The sequence below is a fragment of the Lissotriton vulgaris genome (genome assembly GCF_964263255.1).
Source record: "Lissotriton vulgaris chromosome 8 unlocalized genomic scaffold, aLisVul1.2 SUPER_8_unloc_1, whole genome shotgun sequence".
Lineage (NCBI taxonomy): Eukaryota > Metazoa > Chordata > Amphibia > Caudata > Salamandridae > Lissotriton > Lissotriton vulgaris.
This window is the reverse complement of record NW_028240615.1, coordinates 4456384-4481268: the sequence shown is the minus strand read 5'-3', so window position 1 is coordinate 4481268 and position 24885 is coordinate 4456384. Positions and strand designations below refer to the sequence as shown.

General features: G+C 44.6%; 1 protein-coding gene across 3 annotated transcripts in view; it reads left to right on the top strand.

Annotated features, from left to right (window-relative positions):
- Window positions 1-24885, top strand: part of FARP1 (FERM, ARH/RhoGEF and pleckstrin domain protein 1) — a 576707-nt gene that overhangs the window by 521512 nt on the left and 30310 nt on the right. For all 3 annotated transcript variants that reach the window (XM_086947879.1, XM_086947877.1, XM_086947878.1), the window contains exons 20-24: window positions 6759-6827; window positions 16053-16142; window positions 17622-17704; window positions 17822-17934; window positions 20986-21149. In XM_086947879.1, the coding sequence (XP_086804005.1) occupies window positions 6759-6827; window positions 16053-16142; window positions 17622-17704; window positions 17822-17934; window positions 20986-21149 (519 nt within the window). The remainder of the gene's footprint in view (window positions 1-6758; window positions 6828-16052; window positions 16143-17621; window positions 17705-17821; window positions 17935-20985; window positions 21150-24885) is intronic.

The following is a 24885-nucleotide window of genomic DNA, read 5'->3' as shown; positions in this document are numbered from 1 at the left end:
TGCTTTCACCAGGCACACACACAACCAGCCGTTAGTGCACAATCCACTAAGCACACACACACCACCAGCCGTCATTGCATGCTTCCACCAGGCACCCACACTACTAGGCGTCAGTGCACGTTTCCACCAGGCACACACACCATCAGCCGTCATTGCACGTTTAAAACAGGCACACACACCACCAGCCATCAGTTCACGCTTCCACCAGACACACACACCACCAGCCATCAGTGCACACTTTCACCAGGCACACACACTACCAGCCGTCACACAGGACCAGCCATCAGTGCACGCTTTTACCAGGCACACGCCCCACCAGCCGTCAGTGCATGCTTACAGCAGGCACACACACCACCAGCCGTCAGTGCACGCTTCCACTAGGTACACGCACCACCAGACGTCAGTGCACTCTTTAACCGGGCACACACACCACCATACGTCAGTGCACGCTTTCACCGGGCACACACATACAGCCGTCAGTGTACGTTTCCACCAGGCATACACACCACCAGACGTCAGTGCACGCTTCCATGTAAATGTAAATTTAAATGTATTTGAGCTTATATAGCGCACAGCTACCCGCAGTGGGTTTCCCGGCGCTTGCTTAGGGAACCCGTCCTGGTATTCCCCTGTGAGATAACCCCGGCAGGGTATCCACAAGGTGAAGGCCAGGCATCCCGCCGCGAGGGGCCGTTGTGGAGATTAAGCAAGCTATTGCCCAGAGTCGCAGAGTGTGAACCCGTGAGTCGAGAAGGCACCGGAGCGAGAATTATCGAGTCCGTGGAATTTTTAGCCCAAGACCAGCCGAGGCGGGGAATTGAACCCTGGTCCAGGGCCGATCTCAGCTTCCGGGTCTGCCGCCTCTAACCCCTGAGCCACACTTCTCCACACTGCTTCCACCAGTCATACACACCACCAGCCAGGCACACCCACCACCAGCTGTCAATGCACGCTTCCAGCAGGCGCACACACCACCAGCCGTCAGTGCACGCTTCCACCAGGCACACACACCACCAGCCGTCAGTGCACGCTTCCACCAGGCACACACACCACCAGACGTCAGTGCACGCTTCCACCAGGCGCACACACCCTCAGCAGTCAGTGCACGCTTCCACCAGGCACACACACCACCAGCCATCAGTGCACATTTCCACCAGGCACACACACACCACCTGCCGTCCGTGCACACTTTCACTAGGCACACGCACTACCAGCCGTCGCACACTACCAGGCGTCGGTGCACGCTTCCACCAGGCACACACCACCAGCCATCAGTGCACACTTTCACCACGCACACACACACTGCCAGCCGTCCGTGCACACTTCCACCAGGCACACACACTACCAGCTGTCGCACACTACCAGGCGTTGGTGCACGCTTCCACCAGGCACACACCACCAGCCATCAGTGCACACTTCCACCAGGCACACACACCACCAGCCATCAGTGCACGCTTCCACCAGGCACACACACCACCAGCCGTCTTTGCACACTTCCACCAGACACACACACCACCAGCCATCAGTGCACGCTTCCACCAGACACACACACACACCACCAGCCGTCCGTGCATGCTTCCACCAGCATACACAGCACCAGCCGTCGGTGCACGCTTCCACCAGACACACACAGACACCACCAGCCGTCCGTGCACACTTTCACCAGGCACACACACTACCAGCCGTCACACACCACCAGCCGTCGGTGCACGCTTTCACTGGGCACACGCACCACCAGCCGTCAGTGCACGCTTCCACCAGGCACACTCACCACCAGCCGTCAGTGCCGCTTCCAACGGGCATTGCAAAAACAACAAGTGATGGACCGAATGTGGATCAATGTCACACATTCCCCCAGTCAAAAGATCTGGGCCCAAATCCATCGTTTTTTTGCACTCCACACCACCCTGGGTTAGACAATGGCGATATGCAAATCAGCTCTGACCCTGTTGCCCCATGGGAACAGTCCAGTCCGAACTACAAAAGCCATGTCCTTCCCAGAACGGAATCAAGCATCCGAGGACCGGACCGGTTTCGAGGTAACACCTCTCATCAGCCCGGCTAGCTTGACTCCAAGTGGTGTGGAGTGCCTGGGACCCACGTCTGGGCATCCCCAGCGCACTTAGGGCGGCAATTGCAAAAACAACAAGTGATGGACCGAATGTGGATCAATGTCACACATTCCCCCAGTCAAAAGATCTGGGCCCAAATCCATCGTTTTTTTGCACTCCACACCACCCTGGGTTAGACAATGGCGATATGCAAATCAGCTCTGACCCTGTTGCCCCATGGGAACAGTCCAGTCCGAACTACAAAAGCCATGTCCTTCCCAGAACGGAATCAAGCATCCGAGGACCGGACCGGTTTCGAGGTAACACCTCTCATCAGCCCGGCTAGCTTGACTCCAAGTGGTGTGGAGTGCCTGGGACCCACGTCTGGGCATCCCCAGCGCACTTAGGGCGGCAATTGCAAAAACAACAAGTGATGGACCGAATGTGGATCAATGTCACACATTCCCCCAGTCAAAAGATCTGGGCCCAAATCCATCGTTTTTTTGCACTCCACACCACCCTGGGTTAGACAATGGCGATATGCAAATCAGCTCTGACCCTGTTGCCCCATGGGAACAGTCCAGTCCGAACTACAAAAGCCATGTCCTTCCCAGAACGGAATCAAGCATCCGAGGACCGGACCGGTTTCGAGGTAACACCTCTCATCAGCCCGGCTAGCTTGACTCCAAGTGGTGTGGAGTGCCTGGGACCCACGTCTGGGCATCCCCAGCGCACTTAGGGCGGCAATTGCAAAAACAACAAGTGATGGACCGAATGTGGATCAATGTCACACATTCCCCCAGTCAAAAGATCTGGGCCCAAATCCATCGTTTTTTTGCACTCCACACCACCCTGGGTTAGACAATGGCGATATGCAAATCAGCTCTGACCCTGTTGCCCCATGGGAACAGTCCAGTCCGAACTACAAAAGCCATGTCCTTCCCAGAACGGAATCAAGCATCCGAGGACCGGACCGGTTTCGAGGTAACACCTCTCATCAGCCCGGCTAGCTTGACTCCAAGTGGTGTGGAGTGCCTGGGACCCACGTCTGGGCATCCCCAGCGCACTTAGGGCGGCAATTGCAAAAACAACAAGTGATGGACCGAATGTGGATCAATGTCACACATTCCCCCAGTCAAAAGATCTGGGCCCAAATCCATCGTTTTTTTGCACTCCACACCACCCTGGGTTAGACAAAAAAAAAAAACGATGGATTAGGACCCAGATCTTTTGACTGGGTTGAATGTGTGACATTGATCCTCATTCGGTCCATCACCTGTTGTTTTTGCAAACTCGCTATAAGTGTACTGGGGATGCCCAGACGTGGGTCCCAGGCACTCCACACCACTGGAGTCAAGCTAGCCGGGCTGATGAGAGGTGTTACCTCGAAACCGGTCCGGTCCTCGGATGCTTGATTCCGTTCTGGGAAGGACATGGCTTTTGTAGTTCGGACTGGACTGTTCCCATGGGGCACAGGGTCAGAGCTGATTTGCATATCGCCATTGTCTAACCCAGGGTGGTGTGGAGTGCAAAAAAACGATGGATTAGGACCCAGATCTTTTGACTGGGTTGAATGTGTGACATTGATCCTCATTCGGTCCATCACCTGTTGTTTTTGCAAACTCGCTATAAGTGTACTGGGGATGCCCAGACGTGGGTCCCAGGCACTCCACACCACTGGAGTCAAGCTAGCCGGGCTGATGAGAGGTGTTACCTCGAAACCGGTCCGGTCCTCGGATGCTTGATTCCGTTCTGGGAAGGACATGGCTTTTGTAGTTCGGACTGGACTGTTCCCATGGGGCACAGGGTCAGAGCTGATTTGCATATCGCCATTGTCTAACCCAGGGTGGTGTGGAGTGCAAAAAAACGATGGATTAGGACCCAGATCTTTTGACTGGGTTGAATGTGTGACATTGATCCTCATTCGGTCCATCACCTGTTGTTTTTGCAAACTCGCTATAAGTGTACTGGGGATGCCCAGACGTGGGTCCCAGGCACTCCACACCACTGGAGTCAAGCTAGCCGGGCTGATGAGAGGTGTTACCTCGAAACCGGTCCGGTCCTCGGATGCTTGATTCCGTTCTGGGAAGGACATGGCTTTTGTAGTTCGGACTGGACTGTTCCCATGGGGCACAGGGTCAGAGCTGATTTGCATATCGCCATTGTCTAACCCAGGGTGGTGTGGAGTGCAAAAAAACGATGGATTAGGACCCAGATCTTTTGACTGGGTTGAATGTGTGACATTGATCCTCATTCGGTCCATCACCTGTTGTTTTTGCAAACTCGCTATAAGTGTACTGGGGATGCCCAGACGTGGGTCCCAGGCACTCCACACCACTGGAGTCAAGCTAGCCGGGCTGATGAGAGGTGTTACCTCGAAACCGGTCCGGTCCTCGGATGCTTGATTCCGTTCTGGGAAGGACATGGCTTTTGTAGTTCGGACTGGACTGTTCCCATGGGGCACAGGGTCAGAGCTGATTTGCATATCGCCATTGTCTAACCCAGGGTGGTGTGGAGTGCAAAAAAACGATGGATTAGGACCCAGATCTTTTGACTGGGTTGAATGTGTGACATTGATCCTCATTCGGTCCATCACCTGTTGTTTTTGCAAACTCGCTATAAGTGTACTGGGGATGCCCAGACGTGGGTCCCAGGCACTCCACACCACTGGAGTCAAGCTAGCCGGGCTGATGAGAGGTGTTACCTCGAAACCGGTCCGGTCCTCGGATGCTTGATTCCGTTCTGGGAAGGACATGGCTTTTGTAGTTCGGACTGGACTGTTCCCATGGGGCACAGGGTCAGAGCTGATTTGCATATCGCCATTGTCTAACCCAGGGTGGTGTGGAGTGCAAAAAAACGATGGATTAGGACCCAGATCTTTTGACTGGGTTGAATGTGTGACATTGATCCTCATTCGGTCCATCACCTGTTGTTTTTGCAAACTCGCTATAAGTGTACTGGGGATGCCCAGACGTGGGTCCCAGGCACTCCACACCACTGGAGTCAAGCTAGCCGGGCTGATGAGAGGTGTTACCTCGAAACCGGTCCGGTCCTCGGATGCTTGATTCCGTTCTGGGAAGGACATGGCTTTTGTAGTTCGGACTGGACTGTTCCCATGGGGCACAGGGTCAGAGCTGATTTGCATATCGCCATTGTCTAACCCAGGGTGGTGTGGAGTGCAAAAAAACGATGGATTAGGACCCAGATCTTTTGACTGGGTTGAATGTGTGACATTGATCCTCATTCGGTCCATCACCTGTTGTTTTTGCAAACTCGCTAGAAGTGTACTGGGGATGCCCAGACGTGGGTCCCAGGCACTCCACACCACTGGAGTCAAGCTAGCCGGGCTGATGAGAGGTGTTACCTCGAAACCGGTCCGGTCCTCGGATGCTTGATTCCGTTCTGGGAAGGACATGGCTTTTGTAGTTCGGACTGGACTGTTCCCATGGGGCACAGGGTCAGAGCTGATTTGCATATCGCCATTGTCTTACCCAGGGTGGTGTGGAGTGCAAAAAAACGATGGATTAGGACCCAGATCTTTTGACTGGGTTGAATGTGTGACATTGATCCTCATTCGGTCCATCACCTGTTGTTTTTGCAAACTCGCTTCCACCGGGCAGACACACCACCAGCCGTCAGTGCACACTTTCGCCAGACACACACACCACCAGCCGTCAGTGCATGCTTCCACCAGCATACACAGCATCAGCCGTCAGTGCACGCTTCCACCAGGCACACACACACCACCAGCCGTCAGTGCACGCTTCCACCAGGCACACACACACACCACCAGCCGTCCGTGCATGATTTCACCAGGCACACACACCTCCAGACATCAGTGCACGCTTTCAGTGGGCACACAGACCACCAGCCTTCAGTGCACGCTTTCACTGGGGAAACACACCACCAGCCGTCAGTGTACGCTTTCACCAGGCACACACACTACCAGCCATCACACACTACCAGCCGTTGGTGCATGCTTCCACCAGGCACACACCACCAGCCGTCAGTGCACGCTTTCACCAGGTACACACACACACACACCACCAGCCGTTGGTGCACGCTTTCACAGGGCGCACACACCACCAGCCATCAGTGCACGCTTCCACCAGAGACACACCACCTGCCGTCAGTGCAGCAGGCAGGCTCTTCTCGGAGTTTCTTTGTAAATATGTGTTCGATGCCTGGGAGGGAGTGGGTCGAGTTTCCTTAAAAGAAAACAGCATCAAAAAAACAAGCAAGCATTGGCATAGCCAATAGGTCTCGCTTTTTGGACCCTATAAGTATTTAGTTACGCAGCAGAATATCCTTGGTGCAACAACATCAACTGTTGCATGGCTAGACATTATAAGGTCCCAAATGCGAGACCTATTAGCTATGCCAATGCTTGTCTATAGTGTGACATCCATTTAGTGACTTTTGTTGGCGTAAATACTGCATATGTCTACACACTGACCAAAAAATGCACTTATAACTGTACTGAGATTCTTGTGCGCCTTTGCTCAGGGAGGTAGGAAGCAAAAAGGAACTGTCTACTGTTTTAATCCAGGTTCCTATTTTATTTTCGAGAAAATAACAGCACTTGGAAAAGAAAACCCAATGGCATTTTGAGCTAACACTAATATTTACCAAGTGTCTGCACATTCTGTCCAACCCTGCTTGTACTGGGCAATTTAACACCTGCCTTTTCTCTTGCTTTCTTTCAAGGAGTTCATTAGGCTGGGCAGCCTCAGCAAGCTCTCTGGGAAAGGCTTACAACAGCGCATGTTTTTCCTGGTAAGTGAGGGGAACTGTTTGTTCTGTGACTAATTGGGTGTCTTATTGAGGCTGACATTCAGACTCCGAGCATGCATAAAAGACATGAGTGTGAAAGATGTGCAGTCAAAAGCTCCTGTGACATTAAATGACATTTATAACAGCTTGCACAATATTGCTGGGCACTTGGCCTCGAAACTTCATTGATTGCTATGACAGTTTTTGATGTGTTCCTTTGAAATGTCTGCTTTAATTTTACATTAATAATAGTTTGTCATAATAATGTCTGGGGTTGTGTGAAATTTGCTTAATCTGCTTTTATGTAATTGCGTAAAATTTCAGCAAAACTACGTAAAATGCAAAACTAGCATTTCGTGTTATATAGTAGCATGAAGTGCGTACACAAGACCGTTTAGGACACAAAGATGCATTTTGCATTTTAAAATGTAAAAAAGAACACAAGTACCACAAACAGTTGCGCGGGTTCTCGTCTTTCATGTAGTTTCTGTGAATTTACACAACATTTTCCCTGTGAAAGGCCTTTAATTACGCATCATGTTGTAATAGCACAATTTCTGGATTTTTGTGGAAAAAGCATAACGTGAAGTTATGCAAGATTGCACCTGCCTCACAGATGTTTTACAGGGGCTTAGTATTCTCACATGGCCAGATGTGTATCAACCAAATAATAGTACTTCGTTGATCATGAAGGACGAAAGCCTTAGTTGGCCTTGCTCCAATTCAAATCTATGGCTTACCGTTTTTCAGACTGTTTTCCACAGCATATGCTTTAATCCGTATATCTATCTCAGCCTGTGCTTAATTTGAGCAGGTGGTTTCCAGTGCCTGGCATCGGTACTTAATTGGCAACGCCAGCACTTATGACAGATTTCCATATGGTGACGCTGTTATTCTAAATTAGAGATGAATACAACAACACAACCGCATTTCTTTATTAATTCAATGTACATTAGAAATGACTAACACCTGCTGCAGAAGATACTCTTATAGCTCTGGGGACCTGGAATAATCTGAATTGTCACAGTTGTAGGGTGTGGTTGTTAGAAGTTGTGTTGGTTATGGCATTGGCGGTGCTGACAGGGACAATGGGTGGTCAAGCTGCAGTGGCCTCCTGATGAGGGCCCTGGTACTTACTTTCTTACAAGTTAAGCACTGATCCCAGCAGCTACACACTACCACATTTTTATGCACGCTTAACTCCGTAGACGCCATTGCACTGTACTGTGTATTCAAAAAGTTAACCTTAAACCGTCTGCATCTGTAATACCCATGCCGATGTAGCAGGATATCTGATGTAGTAAAACAGTGACACTTTGATGGATGAACAGTTGTATTTAAGTTTTGATTAACAGCACACTGCTGACCAAATGCCACGGTTGATGTGACAGCATATCATGCAATCAATTAAAATCGGTTCATAGGTGTATTTTGTGATAACCCGTCCCAGATTTAGGAGCATCAAAATCTCTCACACAGAGGCTATGTCAAAGAGAAGGCCCATCTCGTTCTTACCAAGGTATTTGCAGTGTGAAAAGCTTTAAGATGTTGCTTTAAGTGCTAAATTGGTCACATTTCCTGACTTGAAGCTACCTGTTGCAACCATATTTTGAGAACGGACCTTAGCAAGGGAAATCCAATAAATAAACCCTTTTTATGCTTTTTGTAGTCCCAAAACTCAGTTGCTTATTTGCAGTCAACAATTAGGTAATAATCCTTGTGATGTGTTTTGGTTTTAAACCACCTCCAAAGCTAGACCCTTTTTAACATTTTCAGGGCATTTGCTTTTCCCCCAAACTAATTTCAAATCGCTGTTCTGATCAGCAAGTGCCCAACATCCAAATTGGGTGAAATCTGCGTCAGCAACTGAGTCTCACAATACCTTTCTTCCCGGGCGCCTGGTAATGAAGTAGACCATGCCAGTTTCTATCAGTTTTTGATAGTTGACTGTATTCTGGGAAATTGACTGCAATTGATGAGTAATACACTCAGAAATATACTTTATTTGGATTGGCCCACCTGGGTTTTTGCAAACTCGATATCCTCCAGTTTGCAAATGTATCCGTTGCTCTAAGTGCACACCAAGTTAACAAATATTGCCTTGTACAGGTTCTGTCACAGTGCTGGTGCAAATGTAATAAATTGCCAGCACAGATCTGCAAATCACAGTGCTTTATTTGGGAAATTCTTCAAGGAGAGGATACCCATGCTGTTCCAAAGATGAGCTGTCAGTATCCCAAACTTCTACCCATTCTGCTCCTATCCCTATGGATCAGATTGTCAAAGGAGACCCACCCTCTGGTCGACATCTCAGCTTGGTGTACATCCCAACTTCTGATGTTATCACAAAGCCTTCAGGTAAACTAGAATGTCACTAAACAAAGAGGTGCTGCCCATGTTATTTCTTGGTCAAATCCATTTTAGAACTCTTTAGATGGGCCATCCCTGGAACAAATTAATCCTGATTAGGAGTGTCCTTCTATTACTCTCTCCCACCAGGTCCAGCCATTCCTATTGGGATGGTGGAGAGCTAGGTTTCTGTGAGAGGGAATTCAGTTTCTGTGAGGAAAAAGATGTTTATCACGTTGTTTGAGCTTGACCCCACCAAGACGGCACCATCGCTGTGGTCTGCTTACCAATTAGCTCAGATACCTTAACAAACACCCCTAGACCAAGCAACAGGCCACATCTGCCCTAAGGTCTCCTAAGTCTTATAAAGCAATATTCAGAACCTATTTGTATTAGACAGTTTTGTGCTTTGTGCATTTTCCTGGATCGCGAGTTTGGGTTATTGACCCTCCTCTCGTCTGTGCTCTTCCAAACAGGAGGCTAAGACATATGGGACATATGATAGGTGTTTCCTAGTGCAGTGGCCTCATGGTGCAACAGCAGACGCTGTGGCTTTGCTTTTCAGCTGTGACATCCATTTGTTGGATGGCATGTCAAGTCTATGGAGTTTGTCCCTTGGTAACCCAGAGAGAAATTCCAATTTTTAGAGCACAAGGAAAGAAACTCTGCTATAAATGGCGGTGGTTATGGTTTGATGTGCCAGATGCAGTGGATCTGGCTGCCATCTGTCCCCTTTTTAGGACACTTTTTAATTTGTGTGATCCAACCTTTTATAGAAACAAAGGAGGGAAGAAAAAACATGTTATGTTGCATATGTGCATCAGCATTTACTTAGTCTTCAATCATTGGTAATTCCAAAACAAAACAGTAATAATGTTGTGGTTTTACAGTGGGGGTCCCATTAATCAATCAATCAGTATGGATTTACAAAGTGCGGCTAATCACTCAACAAGGTATCCAAGCGCTTTCAGTTCCTGGAGGCTCACTCAAACCGCTGGGTCTTGTTAGGAAAGCAAGGAGAAAGGAGTGAAAAGGAAGAGAAGGCACTCGAAAACAGCAGACAAAGCAGAGAAAGCAGTGGAAATGAGGGAAAGGCAAGGAGAAGGCTCTAACAAAACAGGGGGAAAGCCAGGAGAAAGCTGTGAAAACAAAGGAAGGCAAGTAGATGCACTCAAATGGGGATGACAAGGAAGGAGAAAGTAAAAACAAGGAAAAAGGAGAAGGCACACAAAACGTGGGAAAAAGCAAGGCCACAGCAGTGAAAACGAGGGAAAAGCAAGGAGAAGGTTCTCAAAAAATGGGAATAAAGCTGTGAGAATCGAGGAAAAGCCAGGAGAAGGCCTAAAAAAACGGGGAAAGCAGTGAAAACAAGGGAAGGCAAGGAGAAGGCACTCAAATGGGAGAAAAGGCAAGGAGAAAGCAGGGAAAAGGAGGAGAAGGATCTCTGAAAATGGGGGGAAGCAGGAGAAAGCAGGAAAAACTACGGGAAAGCAAGAAGAAGGCACTCAGAAAAAAGGGGAAAAAAGCAAGAAGAGAGGAGCAAGAGCGATGCAGGTGCACATGGAGAGCTGGCTCCCATAAGTACAAAGAAAATATATAAAGAACTATGTGCTTATAAATCTCTGATTGTGTTGGATATCAACGCTCCTTTCACAGCTTTCCTCAGTTCGGTGAGCCTAGATTGGGTGTGGAAGTATTGTAATAAATTCATCAGCTGGCGTCCTTGCTCATGGTGGATAGTCAACATGAAGATAAAATAATTCTTTTAGAAAGAGCATCCAGTCTGTAGATCTTTGTTTTGCCCTATGCTAATTTCTGATAGATACTCTACCTGCAAATTCTTCACCTTCTAGCCCAGGCACCAGCCTGGATATAACCACTTTTCTAGTAGTTTTTCTGTGCCGGTAGGTGGCACTTGCTCATTGTCAGCACCAGAAACACATTAGCAACACTGCGCCCATACAGTGCCCATTTTCGGCACCCCTACAACTGTTCCCCTTTCTTTCAATGCCTGCGAGGCTGATCTGGAGCTCGCCCTTCTGAGATTTCCTTGTACAGCAAATTCGAACTTTTTTGTGCAGTGCTAGGATTTATCTTCCAAAGCACTCTAGGTTCTAAGCCTATAAAGAATGTAAACGTCAAATTTCCATTGCACACAGCATGTTTTTTGTCTGTGGTGTTTGAAGTCTCACCAGGTAGAATAACATACAATATCCCAACAGGTAATATTTTTGTAGACAATTAGGCATGTATGCAGGAAGCATTACAGGTGCAGAAATAAAGGAGACTTCAATTAAGTTTAGGTTGTTATTCATCATATATTTCAACAAATATTATATATTTATACAGTTATGGCAACACTGTATGAGAGAAATCATATGACAACCAGATTGCACTTGGTGCTAGAGTATGTACAAGTGAAAAACGCGGCGACACAAGTGACAAGGTGAACAGCGTGAACAGCGCAAAGGGAGCAATTGTGTAAATATCATACAGTGAGTGGCCCAAGAATGGTAACAAATTGACGTGACTGTATAGGGTAATTCGCGATTTGTATTGAGCCAGTGTAGAAGGTGCGCCTAATATTGCGCTGTAAAGTCGACGGCTCGTATAAAGAAGTCTGACCAGGGCATGAAGCCGTATCAGTATTGCCTTGGAATGAACCCCAGAGGCATCAAGGAGAGGAAGGTGAAGTTATTCATGTCCAAAGCCCAGGACAATCGTAGAGGCAGGTCTACATTTCACCCTTATGCAAGGTAACCGGACTCCCCTTCTTCCAGATCCTCCAAGGAAAAGGACTCAGTTACAGTTTATTGACAGTTTGATATCATGCCTAAAAAGGCAATACATACAATTCATATACATATATTATAGAGGGGAACACAAATAGTTCTTAAAATATTTTATAATTTTAAAATACAAAATTTTGATCTGAGGCCTCAGGGACATAACGGGCTTCCAACAACGTTACTTCTGCACCTGGACTCTGCCATCTGTGAGTCTGCCCTACAAAGTGGTGCCACTTCACTCCTGGACCCTTGGAAGTGGGCTTAAGGTGCTCTGCCAGCTTCTGTGGATCCAGCAGAGCCGACTTGTCCTCTGCTGCATGGCGATAACCCGAGCAGAACTGACGCATTGCCCCTGCTAGGTAGATTGGACCTGTTGCAAAGACTCGCATCGCAACTCTCTGGAACCATTGCATCAGCCTGACTGTGCGAAGCATCCTTGGCGCAGGTTCATGCATCCCTCATTGACGGCAGCCTCAATGATGAGGCCTGACCCTGCATCGCAGTCTTTCAGCTCTTTGGAAGAGGCACATAACCTGACTCCGCACTACATCCTCAACGCCAACTTTGCTTTGCAAGCCCCGTCAATGGCATTCTCGATGACGACACAGACCTTCTCGGAACCAACGCATCTATTCGGCTGCATAATGCACCTTTGAGGTAGATCAACACCTCAAAACACCTGAGAAGGGTACTGTAGCTCTGAACGGGCTTACCTGGTTGCTCCAGACGTGCCCTGAGTCTCCATCGCTTGGGGAGTCACTTGGACCTTGCTGGTCCATCCTGAAGCCTTTTTACTCTCACCGCGTGGGTTGCTGTTGCCAAGGCTTGTTGGTCTCTGATCCGGACACCGACCTCCCAGCACTCGACATTCTTCATGGGACAGCTCGCCTGCGGACTCTAGTCGTCGTCTATGTCTCCTGGTCCTCGTGGCAGCGCAGTGAAGCTTCACCTCCTCGCACCTGAAAAACTGACATTGATGGGCATTAGTCTACCCTGCCCCTGGTCACCCTGAAGTGACCCAGACTCTGTCCCCTCTGCTTTCAGGTTCTTCACATCTCCGATCCAGGCTTGGATCGCACTGGACACTTTTCCTTTCCACGGCAGCAGCACTTTGCAGCAACTCGCTATTGGAAACAGCGACAATTCCCGATACCAATTGGCACCTATGCACCCGGCCTCACTGGGTAGGGTAACACGAGTACTCCGGTGCTCACATGGTGCTGGCCTTAGAACCTTCTAAGTCTAACTGGGTTTACTCCAAGTCCTCGCCGAAGTGTCCTTAATCTTTAATTTTCCAACCGCGACTTTCCCATAGGATTGTACCGAGCTGGCAGCGGTGTTCTCACACTGCCAACGTCCCCCTTGGGTCCCCTGTGTCACTACCTTGGGTGGTTCCTTGGGGTCCCAGCATTTCTACGTGCCATAGGCATAGTGTCTAGTCAAGTCGTGGTTCTTATACCTTTTTCTTAATATATGGTTTGGTCTCCCCCTGGCACCCATTGTATATTGTGCTTTTTACTGAAGTTCTATTGTGTTGACATTGTGTATCTTGGTATCTAATCTCATAAAGAGGTTAGTAGAGAGTGTTTAGTAATAAATACATATAATTTATATATACCTGGTGTGGTTCTCCTTTCATTTGGTCATCCAAGAGGTTATAATCTGTTAAACCAAGCTGCTTTACACTCCCTCAAGACTTAGCCTGAAGGCTGCTCTCCATAGCTACCACTCGGATAGCTTTCCATAAAGGTTGTCTTAAACCCATCTTCAATTTGGGTTGTTTGCACTGGTGCAAGGTGCCCACTATAACTAGTGGTCCGCATATGCCAGGCCAACTACTCACAATAAGTTTGCATCCAATGGTCTGTAGCTAAGATACATTGGCCGGTGGATCAGGAATATTACTTGAATGAGCATTAAAGATTCAGTATGATTGGGATTTCTTTCATGTAGTTGTAGCGGTTGAATTTGAATGAGAATATCGTGGTCTGAGATAATGGGTAAAGGAGAAGAGGGCATTGTTGGATTCTTGAGGGATTCGTGTGTTCAAGGGAAAAGGGTCAAAAGAGGGAAAAACAGATTGATAGACTGTTAGTAAAGAATCAGTTCAGTGGAGGACGGTGTCTTGAATCACTATTGATTGTCGAATTCACCAGTAGATTGAGGGTTGCGGGACTCTACATAGTGTTGAGGCTTAGATTCAGCAGCTAAGCCACTGTGGGTTTAGCTTAAGGTCTTTCTTTATTTTTGCCTCAAAGTATTTTTCGAGGTCTTGGGATTTGAAGATGAATCGACTATCTAAGTAGTCACCTAGTTCTTATGTGCATCAAGCGTTTTTGGGTCGGGGATTTAGGGCCGGCTGTATAAAGAATAGGAATAGCGATTTCCAAATTGTGATTTCATCCAAATCGCTATTTGGAAATTTCTTTTCCTTATGTATGAAACTTTTTACTTCATACTTGCAATACCTAGTGGATCGCAAACCAAACTACATCATGAATATTAATGAGGTAGTTCACAGTTTGCGCCCATTAGAAATCGCAGCCATCACATCAAGTGTGGCCTTCTGAGGTCAGCAGACTACCATGTCTGTGATTGCCTTTGAATCAAAGTTTATTTTTTGTGGAAATGCAACTCGTTTTGCTGAAATGAAAACATGATGCATTTCAACAATAAAAAAAATGTTTTCCCAACATTCACAAAGGGGAAGGACGCCTTCCGATTTGCGAATGCATTACCACCAACTTTGAGTTGGAGGTAAAGTGTGAATGTTTTGCAATCGCTATTCAGTCACAAAACATTCGTACGTATCAATACAATTGGGTATTTGGAAAACGCCCTAAACACGTCCCTTCCAAATGCCGAATCACAAAACCCAAATTGTGGGCTATGCGACTGGAAACATGCTTTTTGGAATGTAAAAACGGGCCGATTCTGCCCATTTGAGACTGGAAAAATGCTCTCTACATATGGCCCCAAGTGATTGTCTTGTTAAGTTCCTTGGTTGCACATGTTGCTGCATAAATCTGCCTAGAGTAGTGGAGATTTTTCGCATTCCTGAATGCAACTTTGTAGTTTCTAGAATGCCTATGCAACATTGGGGTTGCTGGTCTTTTTACAATGTCTTTTCAGATCTATTTTGTTTGAATTGAGGGATTTCTTTTAAATCATTCAGGCAGCTCTAAGTGCTTAATTTGAGCCTGTGGTTACATGTGGAGGCCTTGGCACTCACTTTTTGGGACCATCTGACGTCCCCAGAGCAAGAGAAAGAAAAACACAAAAGGGGAAAAGAAAGAAGGCGACCGATAGAAAAAAAACAGTGACAAAGGGAGAAATAAGGGATGAAAAACCCTGTGAGAATGAGATAGAGGCACAGAATGGTGATTGTGAATGAAAGAGGCACGAGGTGGAATCAAGACTGCACAGCCTTGGTGTTCAGCACTCGCGATATTCTTAATGCCGGCCACAGGCTTATAAGCAAAACTTTGGGCCCTTGCCTTATTCGTTGACAAATTAAGCACTGTCCATGAAGGCAAGTGGTAGTCCTTGACAAGGTGATATTTTTGTGGATCAGTGCCAGGCAGAGATAAACTTGAGATTATTGAGTAAATCGGCAATGACTAGTTGATCAAGCACTGGAAGTGGAATGGTCAGTTTGCTCATGAGCGAATAGATATCTGAGCTGTATAGCTGTATATCTTGTATATTGACATTAAACTGAATTTAGGCATGATGTGTCCATGACACCTGGTGTTTGCCAGTATCTATGTTGAGGTGTTGTGCCGAATAAATTGCATCCAGGTTATGTCCAACAGTGTGAATAGAGGCTTGTAACCTTTTGAACTAAGAACTAGATTGTATATTTAGATGCATAAAAGATGAGGCAGGCCAGGATTGTAAATCCTGGTATTGAATCACCCTGAGTATGCAAAGATTGTGGGGAACTAGCAGTTCACGAATTAAAATGATGGGCTGCTCTCTGTCTTTAAGTTTTTATTTATAGCTGAACAATGCCTGGTGGTTTATTTTCCTGCTGCCTTTACCTCTAGAAAGACACATTGCAATGAACATGTTTGTTTTTTCTCTTCAGTTTAATGATGTGTTGCTGTACACAAGCAGAGGGCTCACAGCCTCCAACCAGTTTAAAGTGCATGGACAGCTCCCTCTCTACAGCATGTCGGTGAGTAACGTGCCCCTTGTTATCTTCTTCCATGGCCTCCGGTGGACTGGGTCTTTTATTCACCTCATCCTCAACACGCATCTTAACTTTTATTATCATTGCCATTCATATATTCTTTTGTAAGGTTTGCATTTTGCATGGGTTCCATCTTTGGTATTGGCGGATGTCGTAAAGACTAGGTACAAGCCATTCACACTGTGTACTTATTGTCCTTGTGGCACTCGCTAAGGATATGACAACGTAAGGGCAGTAATAGACTTCTGAAGCTGTTTTGGTTCATAGCTTACATGCTTAATGTATGCATACATAATATATTTCTAAGTGTCCCGGTGTTCAAACTCAGTGTGAATAAAATTCCGTTTTAGTCCAGTATCCCGTCTGTGCGGCTTCCATCTTAGAAGAGGTAATATCTGATTCTGAGAATAATCTGTACTTGTATAGACACACACAGTTGTAGCACATCCTGTCATGATGATGCAAGATCACAAACTTTCAACAAGTTCATTACAACATTCAATCAAATCCAATATATATTGATGGACCTTCCAGAAAGACAATCTAACCCATTTTAGCTGCTTCCAACAATTTTATTAAATCTGTTTTAAGTAGTTTTTTTTCACAGAAGGCGCATTTGTAATAAATGGCAAATGTTTGGTGAACCACTCTTCTGCGCTGGATGTTGATTCTGCTACAGTAGGCTGCCTTCATATATACATTCTGTGCAGCCGTGTTTGGCACTATTGAGTAATCTTGTAAGAAGAGTAAGCATATGTTGTAGTGAGCACAGACTACCTTTTTACATTTTCTACAAAAAAACTTTGACTAGAGTTTTCAAAAAAAGCTGTAAAGAAGTGCTCTGTGTCTGTCCGGTCAGTCACCCAATTGAAAAGCAAATACCCTGAAAGAGGAATGGGTATAACTTGTGCCAAGATGGACTACAAAGAGATACATATAACATGGTATTTAGCACATGTGCTCCAATACTTGCCTCCATAACTACCACCTTAGTGCTCAGATCTGGAAGGTGTAATAGCATCCAGCCCCTAACTGAGATGAATACTAGAATTCTAGACAACAGTATGTAGCGTTCACAGTTGATAGTGAGCATTGATTACAGACAGTATTTGCAATCCCATTTAGTGGGATCAAAACCCAATATGTTTCTAAAATTGATGGTTTTCCCTAATTCTACATTCGTTTTTATTTTTGCTATATTTTAACCTGTGGTTGTGTTTACTTTGCCACACACAATTGCATTTAATTTGTGGTTACCTACCAAGATGTGGTTTGACTTGGTGGGCAGGTATACCTTGTGTTTCAGGTGGCTTCCTTTTACTGTGATCTACTGACTTTGACTCTCTTATTCAGTACATTGTGGTGTTGAATGAATGTCTTCAGGGTTTTTGTAAACTATCATGACAGGTTAACCATTGGAGTCCTTGTGTATCACTAACCACTTAATTTTGTGTTTTTTTTTAGGTGGAGGAGAGTGAAGAGGAGTGGGCTGTTCCACATTGTTTCACACTACGGGGTCATCGCCAGGCTGTTGTTGTTGCAGCAAGGTACCTTTGTCAGTTAATTCTCAACCAGTATGCCAAAATGACCATTGTCGAAAAGAAATCATAATTTTGTACAGGTGCCATTTTGAGTGACTTTTGGCCCTTTATATTTTGTCGTAGCTCCCACGATGAGATGGTGAAGTGGATGGAGGACATACAGATGGCAATAGATCTGGCAGACAAAAGCAGCGGGCCAGTACCAGAACTACTAGCTAGCAGTCCACCTGACAGCAGTAAGTGCCCCCTGTGTGTGTTTGTGAACCCTAAACAACGCTTCTTTCAGGAAGAGCATCAGGAACTTGAACCCTTCGCTTGTGCATGTAGGATTGAAAAATAATCAGTTTGCCCTGCTTGGTCCCATTGAGGCTCCTGCTGCATGGCCCTGCTGTTGAAGGTTTGATTCGGCTGCACGTGAAGCTCGGCTGCAATAGACGGACAGACATGCATGATGGTTTTCAGGGTTTGCCTTATTTCTGTTTTGTTGACAGTTCATCATAACTGTCATACAGCTGGTTTAATGTCCGCAAAGAAAAGATTTTGTTCAGCTTCTATCTTTGGTGGTGAACGTGCATGATTTTGAACAAGCGATAAATGCAGCATTTATATTTTTTATTCCAAGCCAAAATAGTTCTGTGGTTCAGCTCAGGTTTTAATTGTGAGTCTTTACCAATTATTAATAGCTGTTCGGTCTTCTAAAAGACCTGCTGGTTCATGGTGATGTTAATAACCAGTTCTTCACAGTTTTCTATCTAAGCATTCCATATAAGAGAGATGTTTATCACCGTACAGCATTTCTTCTGGTTTCTTTGTACAAAGTGTGTTCTGTGTGTTCAAGGTGGTCCAGATCTATCTTAGGCATGTCGGTTTATAGACTAGCATGGACTCTTTTGAGTGATTAGTGCCAGAGGGTTGCGTTTCTGTTTCAGTTAGCAATCGAAATCTGCCCATGGTGTAGAAGTACATATCAGAACAGAATTCACATAAAACAGATAGGCAAAAAATAAATGTGCTTCTCAAATTTGTCTTGCCTTATTTTGTCTTAGTTATTGTCTGCTCTTATTTTTTAGTGGTCAGCTGTGACTGTGAAATAAATCAGTTTGTGAATAGTGTTATCCAAGTCTTAATTCACTCCTATTTCTACTAAATGTATTAACTACAAACATTTGAGTGCATCTAATTGAAAGTGCAGTGAAAATGTATGAATCGTTTAGATAGGTTTTCTCTGAAGCACCATGTATCATCCTGGGGCTTTAATTTAGGTTTAGAAAATAACCTTGGTCGATTCCTCTCTGCTCAATTATTTTGGGGTGAAAAATTAGATAACATTCAAGATTGCATTTCTGTTGGTTGTCATTTATGTCCTGGGGTTAGGGAGAATCTTGAATTCTGTCATTAACTTTAATAATGTGTCAGGATTGACAATGCTAAAGACTGTCTGATTCAGGATTTCTACCCCATTCCAGTGTCTAGTTTGGTACTCCTATGACAGTATTCAAAGTGACAAGACACTGTATGAAGACAGAGTCTACACCTTTCTTATTGCATTGTTTTTATAGCCACAAATGTTATCTTGTCCAAGTTTAATTTAATGTTACCATAATTCAAATAGACTCATCCACTGCTAACGTTTGTTCCTTAGCTCCTGTCTGTAATTGGAACAACCTTCCAGGATATCTGTCTGAGCTCCCAAATTATGATTAAACTCACACATAGACCCTCATTACGATGTTGGTCGGAGTTGCCACCGACCGACACTCTGAACATCTGATTAGGATGTGATTGCAATAGTGCAGTCAGAAACTTCCATTTCTCTATGGGAGCTTGTGCAGCAGGCGCATTGAGAAATTGGAAGTTTGTGAACATCTGTGCACCGTGTGGCAGGCACCGTGCATGGATGTTGAGACCCCAGGCCCATATGCGGAGGGCCTGGGGGTAGAGGGCCCTGCTAGGAGCCCTGAAAGTCAGTTTCCAACAGCCAATCCATGTTGGAAAAGTTGACATGGATTGGTTGCAGGAAACCGACATCGTAATCCCGATGGTGGAGACGAGCCTGGCTCCGCCGTCATTGAAGGGATTACTATTCCGCTCCTGTTCCGATGGGCTCACAGAGTCCCTCGGAAGAGTAGCGGAAACTCTTTGTGGTGTTATCCCTCTGACCGCCATAATCAAAATACGGTGTTCTGAGGGAAAGCTCAGGATGTCATGCGGAGAGCCTCCGACTGCTGGTTGGAGGCTTTCGACCCGATATCAAATTGGGCCCTTAATGTTTTTTTAGCTTTGCCTTTAAAAAGTTTGAATTGGAGGCGGTTGCAGAATGTTAAAAGGAAAACATGAAAAAGATAAAAACTGTGAAAGCATTGGCTCACACTGAAACATATAAAACAATTAAAACAAAAAATGAAAATTTGCACCACTATCTTTGTAAATCTATGAAAACATTAGAAACAGTTGACCGGTGAAAAATGAAATTGTTTCCCAATTGCCATCAGCAATCTGGGCATAAAAACATATTTCACCCAAAAATTTTAAATCTAATTCTTGGCAACAGTAGTTACACTTTTTCATGGAAAAGGCAAAATTACATCTTCGTGATAGTTGAAATAAAATCTGACTGTATTCAATTTATAAAAAAAACATTTCTGGAGATTTAGAAAAATAGACAATATTGGATGAATACAGATATATTGTATTTTGACATCCAGATACATCTAATGTAGTTTAAGGCAAGAAAATGGCAGCAACTTATTCACGGGTATGACATCATGTTTTCGCTTGTTTTGTGACTGTGATGCACAAAAACGGCAAGATCTCAAAGTACCAATGTCTTTTTTTATTTTGGGTGTCCTTTTCCACATCAGTTGTAGGACTCATGATTGTTCTTGAAAGAGATTTAGTAGAGGCAATTCAGAAGCAAATCATTTATTAACCAAAAGCCTGGGACATCGAAATGTGAGCACCTGAGAAATAATTTCTAGATGATTTAGGGAGCAAATGCTACTGAATATCTGTGTCATTATTAAATCGCAAATTATTTTCTTATGAATTTAACAATATTGTGTGTTTTATTCTGCCTGGGTCAGAAGTAGCTTTTATCACCTCTTCTCGCAAAGATGTCCAGATTTAAGAATCATTGTTCTCGAACAAAGATTTTGGTCTGATAAAGGTGGTAGCATCAGGACACTGATTGTGAATTTATTGTATTTTACTGGCTGACCATCATCTTATCATGCGTGTTTCCAATAACGAGAAAAAGATCAAAAAAGAGATGCTTTTTCCCTGATTAGAGTCTCCGGACGAAACAACGATAGACCAGGAATCTGAGGACGACTTGAGTGCATCGCGGAGTTCACTGGAGCGACAGTCCCCTCACCGTGGCAACACTACAGTGCATGTTTGCTGGCACAGAAACACCAGTGTGTCAATGATCGACTTTAGTATTGCTGTGGAGGTAGCTGCCTCAGTCGCACAACAAACACATACCTGCTTCTCAAGAGAGAGAGACCATATGTCTTTGATGGTTTGAATTCGCTCTTCCAGTACTATTTGATGATTAAAAATGCGGCATATACCATTTAAATTTGTATTAACTTTGAAATTGCCACAAAGCAAACAGATATAAAGTTTATTTACTTTATATGATACAGTGATGTTTCTGTAATATTTGATACAAGTAACATACCACTAGCACCAATATGTGCATTGAATTGGAGTAGTGCTAAATCTTGCTAGTTGGCAATTTGTTACTTTACATAATTCTTTTATATACTACACAATTATTACTTTTTTATTTTTGCAACATGCTTTATGCCACAAGCGGCCGTAGAGTGCCAATGGAGGCACAGCTTTCACCATCAAAAATATTGTCTCTTGACATAGGCGTATGCAGTCATATGTGGTTATCCTTTTTTCGTTAACTTAATTCACTTTCTTTACCGCAGGCCTCCTCTGCTTGGGGTCTTCTAGCTTTCCATCTTGTCTGCCTATTTCTCCCTCTTTTCCAAATCACGTATTAAAATAACTACAACAGGTTGGTAAACCAAGTAGAACATCAAGGAGCTAACCCAGTTTTGTGTGGAATATTAAGACATTTGTCCTTGGTTTAGATCAATGTTGTGTACCTGAAACTACTCATAAACTGATCATACTTGCGGTTTTCACAAAAGATTTGGATTCATATCACAGGTTTGCCATATTGATATTGGCTTGACCTCTGGAATTTGAAAATTGGTTTAGCTCCTCCTCTAAGGTGTCTCTTGAAGGTGTGCATCAGTGGAGAGTGCCTCTAGGTTGCGTAGTGCTAAAGTCTCCTCTTAGCGTTCTTCTTGGAGAATGGCACATGGATAAAAATGCATTTTAATTTTTCCTATGTGGAGTTTATTCAAGCTGAGAATATAGTTTTTTAATCAAGAAAATATATTTAAATTTGTTCTAAAATGTCAGTTTCTGAAAGATATATTAACTGGGCCACTTCCTTATTTTACTCTTAAGGTCATGAACAAAGACTCCACTTAAAGTCTTAGGAGTTGGACATTGTCATAAATATGGTTACAAGTTTTATGGTAATCGTCTCAAGCACATCCTGTGAATTTGAAAATTTTGTGAGATATTTTTTTTATTCAGGAACCCCAGAATTCTTACAGGTTTCCTACTGCAGTGAGAAGTAAGTTTCACAGAACTGACTTCATGCATGCATAGACTGATAGTGCGCCCCCTGGATACAGAGTCCCAAGCTAGCCAAGAGAATTGCAAAATGTCTCTCTCCCCCCCCCCTTTTGAAGAAAAATGTGTGGTATTTGTTAATTCCTTAACTAATCACTGTTTAACCCCTTGGCCGCGATTTTGTGGCAGTGCGGCACTTCCACAAAACGGTCGGGGCCACGTCGGCCGTTGGATGTGCACAGCACTACGAAGGTAGTGCTCGCGACGTCTAGCGGCCAACGGCAGCACTTAACGGTTAAAATGTTTGCGGTGATTCGTTATGAATATTACCTCTGTTATCCATGGAGCCCCCCAAAATGGAACCAAATGTTGGATTGGGCACAAGAAGACCATTTCTCGATTTTATTTAACCTCATGTGAAAGAGACATGGACATCCTTATATTTACTTTTTCCTATACCGTCTGTATATGTTTTCCACTTTTTAGTTATTCCCAAAATGTAATCTTCTTTCCCTTCTGAAGTATTCTGTTCCACTGTCTCATAACTCTTCCTGTTCTCTTATGGGAGTTTCCTTTTCAACTTAGGGCAGAATTCTGGAATAAAATGTCTGAAGATACATATCAAAGGCATGCACCAGTGACACATGGGTTTATGGATATTTTGGTGGCTCACAACACCCTATTGGCTTGCCATATCCATCTGATCTGGGAATCGCTGGTGGAATTTCTCAATACACCTTTCTCTTCAGAATTTATTTTTTCCCGGGTGATGCAACAACCTCTCCTTGTACCCCCATATGATAATAGGATGAAAAGTGTATGTCCTTACCTCCACCCACGAAAAGACGCTTATTCTTTTTATAAAGGTTTTTTTTGTGTGCAGTTTGTAACGAAACATAACAATACAAATTTAAAGACCGTTATAAAGCTTAGTTTGTGGGCAAAATCCCATGCAATCATCAAGTAATCTATCAATATCACCGTCGCAGACAAGGGTGACTTCATACATTTGAAACTATTGTAATCCCGGCACAAGGGTAGCCTTCAGATACAATTGAACATCTACATATTAGATAAAACTGACACCTTGACCATTTAATATTTCCACTGGCCCCATCCCTTCTTAAATTTATGTGGGTAGCTTCGACCCTCATATACATGTTTTGGTGTCCGTACACCAGACTATAGCTTTTGTTCTATATTTCGTATGGTGGCGGACCAACATAATTGTGCTATTTAATGTCGGGCCACCACCTTGCACAATATTTATACTTAGTACTGTCCTAATCTCGATAATCCTTGGCTGCAAAGTTACTGAATTGGAGGCAGTGACAATATCGCAGTAGTGTTCTGGAATCCCATCACCTCAGTCCAATAGTCTTTGATTTCCTGTCAGCCCCATATTGTGTTCATAAATGTACCCACCTGACCACAACCTCTGAGGCATTCCTGGTTATGGGCAAGCCTGGTGTTCATCATCAGTTCTCTTCTATTATATACTCTATGGACTATGTTCCATTGCATTAACTAAAACCCTTCCTTGATCGCTATGTCTCTAGTGCCCTGCAGTGCCTTTTGTCCAGTCTTCATCTGTTAAATTCTCAATTTACTGTTCCCATGCTTCTTTAATTCACTATATTGCATCTGGTAAACTAGTTATTGTTTGCCTATTTCAGCAACTATTCTATTTTCTAGTGTGTTACAGGAAACTCATTGTTGTCTCTTATAGAAGTTGCTTTGTGGATGTTTTCAAGAATGTGAACGCCAAGAAATGTATAATCTTGTGGCTGTACACCAACATTTTGTTAAGCAAAAGCTCCAAGCTACACTTCAATAAACAATCTGCAAAATGTTAGAATTTGGCGTAGGACTGTATCTTATTTATGGGCAGAAATAGCCACTGACCCTGATTCAATGAACATGAATCAAGGATTCTTTCTCTCTCTGCTGCTGCCTGCGAATCAGTTGTGCACAGGCAGATTCCTCGTATGTTACCCCAACAACTTTGTGAATTCAATTCTTGGTCTAAATCTCTAATTTTCCTTCATTACCGGGATTTTAATTTCCTCTTTTGTTAATTTCCCCTCATCTTTTTCTTGATAGTAGTGTTCCTTCTCTAACCCGTCTCCTTTCACCATTTTTAAAGATATTTTATTCTGTAGCCTTCTTTATAGGTTTTCGAGACATGCTGTATTCAGGTATGGATTTGAACCTCCACCCATTTTCCCAATTGACTCCTGTTACTGTCCATTCTAAATGGTTGCTTTTAATTTGTGAATGAGCTTAGTAGTCCCTCCTTAGTACCGCCTTTTCTGCTTTTGTAACTTCCCATAAGGACTGGCACTTTCACTTGTGTTGGTACTCACTAGGTTTCATTACGGTCTTTGAGCATTATTTTCTTAAACGCAGTCCTGCCTCCGGGCGCCATGCTGTAAATTTCAGCAGGGTGCCCGCTTTTATATTTTTGTATTAAGTAATGCCGGCTGCGTGCGATTGCATCTCATCTCGTTCAACTTTGCAGTGCG